The sequence below is a fragment of the Danio aesculapii genome, chromosome 9 (genome assembly GCF_903798145.1).
Source record: "Danio aesculapii chromosome 9, fDanAes4.1, whole genome shotgun sequence".
NCBI classification, from domain to species: Eukaryota; Metazoa; Chordata; class Actinopteri; order Cypriniformes; family Danionidae; genus Danio; species Danio aesculapii.
In genome coordinates, this window is record NC_079443.1 from 53,894,389 (window position 1) to 53,906,888 (window position 12,500).

The following is a 12,500-nucleotide window of genomic DNA, read 5'->3' on the forward strand; positions in this document are numbered from 1 at the left end:
AATAACAGCTAGATATATATATAGTAATAAATGAACAAACAAATAAATACATAAATAAAAAAATAAGAAAACAAACAAAAACATGTATTATATTATTATTATTATTATTATTGTAAATATATATATATATATATATATATATATATATATATATATATATATATATATATATATATATATATATATATATATATATAAAAGAAATATAATAAACAAATAAACACATACATAAATAAACAGATAAATAACAACCAGGTTCTGTTGTCTTTCATCAATTTTTTATCTATTTGAATTTAAAAATAAAGCGCATGTAAATAAACCCTATAGCGCATGTGTTTGAACTGTGGGGAACACCAGAGCACCCGGAGGAAACCCACGCCAACACAGGGAGAACATGCAAATTCCACACAGAAACGCCAACTGACCCAGCCGGGACTCGAACCAGCGACCATCTTGCTGTGAGGCAACATGCTAACCACTGTCGCCCCTAATCAATTGATAATGAATCAAAATATGTGCCTTTTACAAAGTAATGTGGATGCAATGTGGTTTTTAATGACAATTGTGCAGATTTATTACTGTATTTTTCAATTATTATTACTATTAGTCGTAGAAATTATTAATAATAATCATTGCTTTTTATTCTTCTTCTAATAATTACGTTATTATCATTATTATTATTATTAATATTATTGTTATTATTATTATTATTATTATTATTATTAATATTTAATTACATTTTATTTATTATTATTATTATTATATTATATTTTATCTATTATTATTATTAGTAGTATTATTATTATTATTATTTTCTTATTATTATCATCATCATCATCATCATCATTATCATTATAATTATTATTATTTCATTATATTTTATCTATTATTATTACTTTATTATTATTTTTATTATTATATTTTATCTATTATTATTATTATTATTTTATTGTATTTTATCTATTATTATTATTATTATTTTATTATATTTTACATATTATTATTATTATTATTATTATTATTTTATTATATTCACCTATTATTATTACTACTATTATTTTATTATATTTTACCTATTATTATTATTATTATTTTATTGTATTTTATCTATTATTATTATTATTATTATATTGTATTTTATCTATTATTATTATTATTATTTTATTGTATTTTATCTATTATTATTATTATTATTTTATTATATTTTACATATTATTATTATTATTATTATTATTATTATTATTATTTTATAATATTTACCTATTATTATTACTACTATTATTTTATTATATTTTATCTATTATTATTATTATTATTGTTATATTGTATCTATTATTATTTTTATTATTATGTTATTATTTTAACTATTATTATAATTATCATCATCATTATTATTATTATTATTAATAATAATTTAATTAGCCTCTTTAGCATTGTTTGGCATTGAGTCAATATTACACAACTCATTTCCAGGTGTTTATCATATAATTATTTTCACAGTTGTTCACTTCAGAATACCATTCCTTCACTGAAGTTTCCCTCTAACAGTGTTTATTGTCAAACGATGCAGATGCTGCATTTAGTATACAGAGATCTCTTCCACAAACACATAGCGGCTGTCATTGCACATCAGTGTAAAACACATCTGCCAAAAACACACACAAAAACACGCCACATTCCCCGAACATGAGCCGCATTTGACTCTTTCCAGCTTTCCATGCAGACTCACAGCTGTGATTACGGCTGAATCCTTCATAACTCACGCTCTTTTCTCTCTCACACACACACACACACTCAGATGTTCAACTGGATCCTGACTTTAAACGCCACAGATTGGGTTCAGTTTGTGTTGACGGCAGTGGAAAAAGCGAGAGAGATGATTGGGTTATAAAAGCAGACACACAGACTCATGTTCAACTGAAGCATTCATGCAGAGATACACAACAAACTACCAAACCAGAGTAAAGGCCCCTTCACACCAGGCAGGAGAGAAGGAGGAGGTGGAGATGTAGGAGAGGAGGAGGAGGTGAAGGAGAGAAGGAGGGGTGGATAAAGAGAAATGGAAGCGATGGAGGAGAGAAGAAGGAGGTGGAGGAGAGGAGGAGGAGAAATTGAAAAGTTGGAGAAGAGTAGGAGAAAAGGTGGAAATGGAGGAGAGAAGGAGAAGGTGGAGGAAAAGAAAGAGGAGGAGAGAAGGAGCAGGTGGAGGAGAGGAGAAAAGGAGGAGATGGAGGAGAGAAGGAGGAGGTTGAGAAAGAGAAAAGAGGAGGAGAGAAGGAGGAAGTGGAGGAGAGGAGGGGGAGGTAGATGAGAGGATGAAGAGATGGAGGAAGAAAAAAGATGGAGATGGAGAAGAGAAGGAAGAAGTGGAGGAAGAGAAAAGAGAATGAGGAGGTGGGTGAAGAGAAAAGGAAGAGATGGGGGAGAGAAGAAGGAGATGGAGGAGAGAAGGAGGAGAAAAGGAGGAGGTGGCGGAAGAAAAAGAAGGAGAAAAGGAGGAGGTGAAGGAGAAAAAAGGAGGAGGAGGAGAAGAGGAGAAAAAGAGGAGGTGAAGGAGAAGAAAAGGAGGAGGTGAAGAGGAGGAGAAGAAGAGGAGGAGGTGAAGGAGAAGAGAAGGATAAGGAGGAGAAGAAAAGGAAGAGGAGAAGAGGTGGAGGAGAATAGGAGGAAGTGGAAGAAAAAAAAGGGGAGGTGGAGGAGAAGAAGAGGAGGAGGAGAGGAGGAGATAAGGAGAGGGTGGATGAAGAGAAAAAGGGGAGGAGCAGGAGGAGAAAAGAAGGTGAAGGAGGAGAAGATAAAGAGAAGGAGCAAAGGAGAAGGAGGAAAAGGGGAGAGGTCAAGGAGGAGGAGAAAAGGAGGTGAAGGAGTAGAGGAAGTGAATGAGAAAAGGAAGAGAAGGTGAAAAGGAGTAAAAGAAAATGAGGAGAAATGAGAAAAGGAGGAGTTGAGGAGAAAAGGAGAATGTGGCAGAAGAGAAAACAAGGAGTTGGAGAAGAAGAAAATGAGGAGGTGGAGGAAGAGAAAAGGAAGAGAAGGAAAAAAGGAGGAGAAGAGGAGGAAGAGAAAATGATGTGAAGGAGAAGAGGAAGAGAAGGAGGAAAGGAAGAAAATGAGACTAGCAGGAAGAGAAAATGAGGAGGAGAAAGGAGAAAATGAGGAGTTGAGGAGGAGAAAAGAAGGATGTGGAGGAGGGAAAAACAAGGAGGTGGAGGAGGAGGAAATGAGGAGGAGGAGGAGAAAAGGAGGAATTGGAGAAAATGAGGAAGAGGAGAAAAGGATGAGGATAAAAGGAGGAATTGGAAGAAGAGAAAATGGGAGGTGGAGGAGAAAGAAAGGTGGAGGAGAAGGAGGAGATAATGAGAGGGTGGAGGAAGAGAAAAGGGGGACGAGCAGAAGGAGAAAAGGAGGTGAAGGAGGAGAAGATGAAGAGAAGGAGAAAAGGAGGAGTAGGAGGAGAAGATGAAGAGAAGGAGAAAAGGAGGAGGAGGAGGAGGAAAAAAGGAGAAAGTGGAAGAGGTGAAACGAAAGAGAAGGAGCAGATGAGGAGGAGGAGGGGGAAGAGAAAAGGGAGAGGAGGAGGACGAGGAGAAAATGAGGTGAAGGAGAAGAGGAAGAGAATGAGAAAAGGAAGAGGAGAAAAGAAGGAAGAGAATGAGGAGAGGAGGAGGAGTTGAGGAGGAGAAAAGGAGGATGTGAAAAAGGAGAAAATTAGGAGGTGGAGGAGAAGAAACTGAGGAGGTGGAGGAGGAGAAAGGAAGAGAAGGAGAAAAAAAGAGGAGAATGCCAATGACGTGAAAAAAGATGGAGCAGAAGAAAATGTGGAGGTGGAAGAAGTGAAAAGAAAAAGAAGGAAAAAAGGAGGAGAAGAGGAGGAAGAGAAAAGGAGGTGAAGGAGAGAAAGAGGCGAAGGAGGAGAGGAAGAAAAGGAGACAAGCAGGAAGAGAAAAGGAGGAGGAGAAAGGTGAAAATGAGGAGGTGAGGAGAAATGGAGGATGTGGAGGAGGGGAAAAAAGGAGGTGGAAAAGAAAATGAGGTGGAGGAGGAGAAAAGGAAGAGCAGAAAATGAGGAGGAGGTGGAGGAGAAAAGGAAGAGGAGAAGAGAAGGAGGATTTATTTTTGTCATTCACTCATAGCAAACTAATAGTTGGAGGGGCGTGGCTAAGCAAAATATTGGCCAATCAGAGTCATCAGAGAAGTCGTTCCACAGCAGAAGCAGATGGGCAGATATTCATTCAAGATGAACTAGACAAAGGTTTCAGGAAAAGGCCCACAGTGGCTTCTCCTACTGCAGAAAGGAGTCTGGTTTTCTGTCTGATATTTGGAGTGTGTGTGGATGAAAACGCTGCTTTATTTCACAAACGTTTGATGCGAAACTCAAGTGTAGTGCACAAATCTAATTCGCATCATCGGACAGAAACAGAGCTAGTGACTCAGTGCCAGACTCATCGCTCAGAACAACAGCAGAAGTCCAGATCTCAGCACACAAAGAGCCCAGTGTGATGGAGAACAGACCTGACCTCTATGCTAATGACCACCGAGGTCAAGATCGGGCACTTCCGGATGCTTTATAGCGGGACACTAACAGCATGTCCTCCAGACACACAATGGAGAGCATCAGAAAGCAGTTGATGCTCTGCCAGTGTCCTGCACTCCAGCTGAGGTTAAACAGACGCATTCGCACAGCTTTGGTGCATGAAAAAAAAAAACTACTGACATGGAAAAAAGTTGATCATCAACTGAGAAAGTAGCAGCTCTACAGTCTCCCTACATCTTACTTAAAGGTCCCGTGACGGGCTTCGAAATGTGCATTTTTATTGGGTGTTTAACGTGATCTCAACCGAAACATGAAGAGAGGGCGGGGAATAGTGTAGCTCCTCCCCTTTAAAAACAGCCATTAGCATTTTGTTTTATCACAGTAAGTGAGCTCAAGCACATCAAATGAAAAGCCAATGAGAAGAAGGGGGCGGGGCATGTCAGACACTAGAAAGCATTTGATTGGTCAGAAGATCTGATGAGAAACTAAAGTATGAGGTGACAGGAATAATACCATTGATCTATTTAGGCGGAAGTGACAAACTGCAAGATTTACATGTTTGGTTTAGTTTTATATCTCATAAATGTGAATTTTGTCAATGTTTTGGTGCGCACTAGCGTATAGATATCCTAAAAACCAAAAATACTAATACTAGTATCTAAAAAACTTTATTTTAATTTGATGGGAACTTTAATATTCAGTAATGTTACAGATTTGGGGACACTAGGGCTGCACGATATTGGAAAAATCCGACATTGCAATATTTAGTTTTTGCTGCGATATACACTACCTGACAAACGTCTTGTGGTGGATCTCGGTTGTAAGAGCAACAAATAATATCTTGACTTCTAGTTGATCATTTGTAAAGTGTCAGAAGGTGGATTTCTCTGCTGAATCATCTGTTGATCTGCATCCCAATCATCACTAAAACTGCAGAAGACCTACTGGAACCATCATGGAGCCAAGATTCTCACAGAAATCAATCAAGATTGGTGAAGGAGAAATCATGGTTTGGAGTTACACTCAGTATGGGGGCGTGCGAGAGATCTGCAGAGTGAATGATCAACATCAACAGCCTGAGGTATCTAGACATTTGTGCTGCCCATTACATTACAAACCACAGGAGAGGGACAATTCTCCAGCAGGATAGCGCTCCTTCTCATACTTCAGCCTCCACATCAAAGATCCTGACAGCAGGTCAAGGTGCTCCAGGATTGGCCAGCCCAGTCATCAGACATGAACATTATTGAGCACGTCTGGGCTAAGATGAAGGAAGAGGTGTTGAAGATGAACACAAAGACTCTTGATGAACTCTGGGAGTCCTGCAAGAAGGCTTTCTTCACCATTCCAGATGACTTTATTAATCAGTGATTTGAGTCATGTCAGAGATGTATGGATGCAGTCCTCCAAGCTCATGATGGAGTCAGACACAATATTCATTCTGTTTCCACTGCAGCATGAGCACATATTCTATACTGGACATTATTGAAGGTTCAGTGATAAGACTTTAGTCTAAGCAGAGTCAGACCTTACTGTCCTAATCAAATCAGTCAACATCAAGACATGATCAGATTTTATTTGGGTCAAACAAGTGTAATCTAGAGGCCTTTGCTTTTCATATAAGCCACTTCTGATACCAAACGATCAACTAGAAGTCGAGTTATTATTTGCTGTTCTTGGATAGGAGACAAGACTTTTGTCAGGTAGTGTATAACGATATGAATATAATTTCACCAGATGATTTGAATAGCTGGAATGATCAAGTATTTTTCCATGCAATGCATCTGCATAACATATAATAAACTACAATTTCATACACCAATACGACTGTGCAAAGATAAAAGCTAAATAAACAGTGCTTTATAGTTTACTGGGGAGTCTAACAATATTCAATTCAGTGTTTCCTCTAGGATCTGGCGGCAGACTCTGTTGAGCTTTTTACAGTTCTACCTACTACCTGTGCCGTTATTTCATTGACAAATGTCGTGAGCGCAGTATTACAAGTCGAGATCGCATACGAGCATGTCAATGCTCAAGCGTCATTTTCCTGTTCGTGCACAAACATGCAAACTCCATACAGAAACGTCAACTGACCCAGCAGGGACTTGAACCAGCAACCTTGCTGTGAGGCCACAGTGCTAACCACTGAGCCACCGTGCCGCCCCATTTTGTAATATCGTATAAGCAAAAATTATATTTTTTCTGCACTGAGCGGCATGGTTTTACACAACCATGCAACAAACATGTTCATACGGAGTTAAATTGTGGACAAAAATATATATATTTTAATTTAAATAGAAAGTCGAAATGTGTCTCAGAAGAGCACTCCTTCCTTCCTGAATGAATGAATGAATAAATGAATGTATGAATGAATGATTTGATTCAATGATTCAAAAATGCGTTCACAGAAACAGTCGCTTGCTTAGTTTCTGTATGAATCAGCCATTTTGAATGAATCATTTGAATAAATGATTCAGTGAATCACTTATTAAGACAGGGACTTGCTGCAACAGGAAACATCCGCAACAGGCCCAAGACCAGCACAAAACATAATTAGCAAACCATATCTAGCAAAACTATCAAAAATCATAACTGTGACTGACTACACTTACATGGACATCAGTAATTAATCTGAATAAGCCGATAATATGATTAAGGTGTTTACACGAGTTGTTTTTTAATGTTCCTTTCATGATCCTATAGTTCACATAACGTCACTGCTTCACCACGCTATTCACATTTCCTCCGGAGTTTCATGTAATTGGTGACGTTTCATTTTTAATTTGTCAACTTTAACTGCAGTTTGGCACTTTCACATTCATTCAGGAACATTTCAGGCATGCCCCCCTGACAAACGAGATATCGGATGCGAGGATGAACTGCTGGAAGAGTGTTGTTTTAATGGAATTTGTTACCGCACGCCGTAGGAAAAAAACCTCAGCATTTCACGATGATGTCTGTGGTCCTTCAACGACTCAGTAGGTGCAGAGAATAGTGCCAAACAACCGTGTGTGTATCCTGTTGCAAAATGCGGCGAAAGTCCTACACGATGGTAATAGTTTAATTGCGGTGTTTACATGGCTGTACTGCACTTCAATGATGTCAATAAAACAGGAATACTCCACCACATGTCTTAATTCTATTTCTGTTTAGTTCGATTATGACTTTGTGAAGTTTATTTATTAACTAATTTCAAGAGGATCACATGCTCATGATTGACCACGGCTTGTCCCGCATTAGCTAACATATGATTCACCAATCAGACCATTCTTAAGTCACTATAAATAACCAGAGTTCCTCGGTTATCGTCGCCTTAACGAATCCTCCTTCCACCCCTACTCCTCCATCTTTTCCTAGATAGGGCGGCACAGTGGCCCAGTGGTTAGCACTGTTGCCTCATAGCAAGAATGTCACTGGTTCAAGTCCTTACCAAGCCGGTTGACATTTTTGTGCGGACTTTACATCGCGTGGGTTTCCCCCGGGTTCCTCGGTTTCCCTCCACTGTCCAGACACATGTAACATAAGTGAATTCAGTGCACCAAAATTGGCACCACAGATGAGCTCTAAGCCAGCAGTATATCTCTCCATAGCAATCCCTAATTTGTCTTTAGCCATAAACAGCAGGGGAGTTCTCGAGATCTATATCACATTGAAGCTCAGGGCTCTCTCCCAGGACAGCATGCCAAACACTCTTTATAATCAATCATCAGTTAAGTCAACACAATCTCACGGCAATTCGTAACTTTTTGATTTAGTGGCTAATTCGTATTGATTCGTACGATCTAATTCGTACAATCTGCTCATCCCCCAATGACGGTTGGGTTTAGGGGTGGGGTTAGGTGCCACGCCTCCTTTTTAAAATCGTACAATTTCGTACGACTGAACTCGACGAATTAGCCACTAAACTGACTTACGTTTTCTCGTGAGATCAGACTGGTTAAGTGTGAACTCTTGAAAGTCAGATTAAGGTAATCAGAAATCGCTTTTTACATGGTAGACTCTTAATCAGAGTATTGTCTTAATCGTATTAAAATCCGATAACTGCTTATCATGTAAATGTACTCACTTTCGCACAATCCTAAATGTTTTTAATATAATCAAATGAAGTGAGAGATAAACAGAACAATAGATTAAATAACCAGCTAAACCAGTTAAATAACCAGAAACAACAGCTGTTTGCATCCAAAGATATAAATTGGATTTATGCGTAAAACTGGATTATCGAATAAAACATTAGCAAATAATGCGGCGTTTCCATCCAATGAACGAAAGAGAACAAAATCATCACTTCCTAACAATATCAGAGAGAAAAATGGAGATTTGATTCGCCACTATGGTGTTTTTCTTCTCTAATAAATGAGTTGCGCCTCAGAAGACGAAATGCAATGAACGCAATGCGGCGGCTTTTTTTATAGGATTTTTGTTTTGTTTTTCATTATTTTTGTCATCACAAATAAATATTTTTAGGCTCATGCTGGAATTCATTCAACAAATTTGTTTCCATTATAATTTATGCACTTTATTTCTCATCAAATAAAACCTTACTACTATTTCTGCATGTTTTTTTAATGCATTTTCAAACTGTAAGCACATCTTGATGTTTTCATTAAGCGTTTTTATGTAATAATCCAAAATGCACATAAAAATAGGTGGATGAAAACACAGCTACTGTATTGGCTGTCGCTCACACTCATGCAAATAAATCAGATCTTCGTAAAAGCATCCAAATATCGTCAACAAACATGTTGTAAAATGTAATGACATCTATATTTCGTTTTGCTTTAAGTTGTTTTAATAAGTTAATCAGGTTTCAAGCACATTTTTAATGTTATACAAAGTTTAACTTAATATTTTTCGTCAGTTTGATTGACGTAAGCTGAGATGACTAGAAAAGTTAATAAGATTCAACTAATAAATTTAAGGCATAATGTGTATTGAGTGAGTTAAATTGTAGACAAAATACATTATTTATGAATTAAAATAAAAATAGAAAGTCTAAATTTGTCTGAATTATTGAATTAATTGATTAAATGATTCAACGACTCAAATGTACCTCGTTTCTCCTGCCGTTCATCTTCAGTTTCGTCATATGAATTTTCCATTGCTGTTTGCCACAAATCAACAACTACAAAAAAATAAAATCTTCATCCAAAACTCTGCCAATCCCTTTGGTTTGCGTGTTTCTCTTGCTCTCTTTCTGCAATATCTTTACATTGTCGTCTCGCTCTGCAGCCTCATAGACGCTGTGTGTCCAACTAAAGTTGTTTCCCAGTCACGTCTGCACAGAATCGCCAACACATTCCCAGACCAGCACAATGCCAATGCAGGAGGAGGAGGAGGAGACCCTCACAACACTGAAGTCCACCATGCATATATTAGCATAATAGCATAAAACCACCGGCCACAAACTAGCCTTCCATCTGCTGCCCGACCCATGAGAACCCAAGACATGCAAAGAAAAGGGGGAAGACGCTCCCTGGACAATGAATGACGGAAGGGAAAGCAGGAGCAGATGGAGGGAGAAATGAGAGAAAGAACTGAAACAGGAGAACTAAACAAAAGATCTACAGGCTAAAGCAGATTTTGTGCATGGACTTGTGCGTTTTCCTGCACTGGAAAAAGTTTATTGAGAGTTTTTATCACAAACTTTAGACATATATTTGCTACATGTTTAACATAAGTCATTATTTTAAAGACAATGGGCCCTATCACACACCTGGCGCAATAAGGCGCAACATGTATGGCGCGATTTGTTGCTATTTTCAGACCAGCGCAACAGTAATTTTCACGGTGTTTAAATTGTAAATCCATTTACGCGACTCTGTGGACTCATGTGTGTGCTGGTCTATAAAGGAGGTGTGTTAAGGCGCATTGTTGGTGTGTTGCTATTTTGAGGAACTGAAATAGACCAACAGCACCATTGACCAACTAAAAGCTGCTGTAAAGTCCAGCAGAGAGGTGTTAGTTATGTGCCTATGCAGGTCCAAAACACTTACACACTGCTGAATACACACAGGATGTAGAGCAATACACAAATATCTTTACAACAGTTAAAGGATTAAAATATTACAAACATGATTATTTCCTACATCAATATAAACACCACTGCCTCCATGCCTTCTTCACCTCGGGGGGCTTTTTCAGTTTATTCATGACGATCTGCATCTGTATAATGTTATTATTAGTAGCAGTATTATTGATTATATGCAGATTTATATCTGTTTTAATAAACACAAGTGTAGATTTGTCCACCTGTGGGGTTTTGGAGACGTCTGCATCACCATATGGGGCATAAGAACAGGACGTGTGTTTGGATATAACTCAGTGTTTTGACCACACTTCATTATTATTGTTCATTTAGTCCTTTGCTGGAGATTAGAACTGAATTTAGAAATAGTTTAGACACAAATCTTTGAGCTTATCAAAGGAAATTAAATATGTGGACTAATGGATGTGTTCAGTGGAGTGAGTACAACACCGTTTCCTTACTCCACCAAAGTAAAGGAGTAAAGAGTAAAAATAAAGAGAAAGTAAAGAGGCTGAATGGAGGAGGCTCGTTCTTTATCCTCGAGCTGCAGATGCTCTGTTTCACTGTTTTCTCTCTAGTGAAGCTTCAGTTTTTACATTTACAAAGCCCAACATGTGAATAGCAAATGCACCATGGCGCGATGCAACTGACTCTTAAAGGGAATGAGAGATGACACTCTGACTCTGTCCTTAAAATAGCAAAAGTGGATTCGGACGATGCTTAACGCTTTTACGCCATGCGCTTTAGACTTTGCGCTAAGATGGTTAAAATAGAGCCCTATGCCTTGAGCATTAAGTGTTTCCTCTGTGCTGATGTGCTTTCATTTTCTCCGTCTCACTCACAGCGAGTTCAGGCGAGGAGTGTTTAATAAGTAAAACTGGCCACAATTTAGCTTCTGTGTGCTAACCGGAAGAAAAATCTAAATTTAAAATACATTAAATACAAAATCTGGTCATTTCAGTGGCGACTAAGGACAATAGTGGTGTTACAGATTTCAAAGAAAAGACAAATGCACTAAAATAATGTAGTATGGTTGACAGCAAGCATCAGTTTTAATGATATTGTGTGGTCTGTAATATATAATCTGATCTTCACAGAAGCTTTAAACAGAAGCACGTGCCGCATTGATGTTCAGGTATCTTTATTTAGCCTGTAGCCTACAACTGTATATAATAGTTTAGATTTTGCATGTTCTCCCCGTGTTGGCGTGGGTTTACTCCAGGTGCTCCGGTTTCCCACACTATTCAAACACATGCACTATAGGGGAAATGATTGACTAAATTGGCTGTAGTGTGCATGTGTGTGAATGAGTGTGTATGGGTTTCCCAGTACTGGGTTGCAGCTGGAAGAGCATCCGCTGTGTAAAACATAAGCTGGGATAGTTGGCGGTTCATTCCATTGTGGCGACCCTTGATAAATAAGCGACTAAGCCGAAGGAAAATGAATGAATGAAAGTTCAATTACTTGAGGTTTCTTACATTTTTTTATTAGTATAGTTTTATATATAAACTGAAATCTTCGCTTGTTGTGCTGCGATTATTATGCAAGGATCATAATGTATATTAGGCTGATTCTTCAGTAGCCTAGATTAGTAAATTATGTATTTTATAAACGGAGCATTTATAAAGGACGAAGCTTTTAATAACTGCAATTCTCCGAATGGAAAAGGCTTGGGTGGATCGTTAGTTATCAAAACATTAAATCATTCAACACTATATTGGGCTTATGATGGAGTGCTGATTAACGATTAACTGATCGTTCATTTTAATGAACATCGATCACAGGTTTTTTAGAAATTAACATGCCTACTAGGGATATTTCAACTAAACAATCAGGCTTTAGCAGACCAAAACTTTGGGGAACTACAGCAACGGAGCCTTTTCACATTTACATGTTTCTCCGCAGCAGAAGTGGTCATAGTTGGTAAACTCAGAGCGC

General features: G+C 38.0%; 1 protein-coding gene across 3 annotated transcripts in view; it reads right to left on the minus strand.

Moving 5' to 3' along the window:
* The window catches only part of gpm6bb (glycoprotein M6Bb), a 91,676-nt gene that overhangs the window by 33,094 nt on the left and 46,082 nt on the right, over positions 1 to 12,500 (minus strand). The window contains exon 1 of one of the 3 annotated variants that reach the window (XM_056465992.1): positions 9,588 to 9,859. The exons of 1 other annotated variant lie outside the window; for it this stretch is intronic. In XM_056465992.1, the coding sequence (XP_056321967.1) occupies positions 9,588 to 9,636 (49 nt within the window). In that variant the 5' untranslated portion in view covers positions 9,637 to 9,859. Of the gene's footprint in view, positions 1 to 9,587; positions 9,860 to 12,500 lie in introns of those variants that run through there. One more of the 3 variants, XM_056465995.1, reaches the window with a different exon arrangement.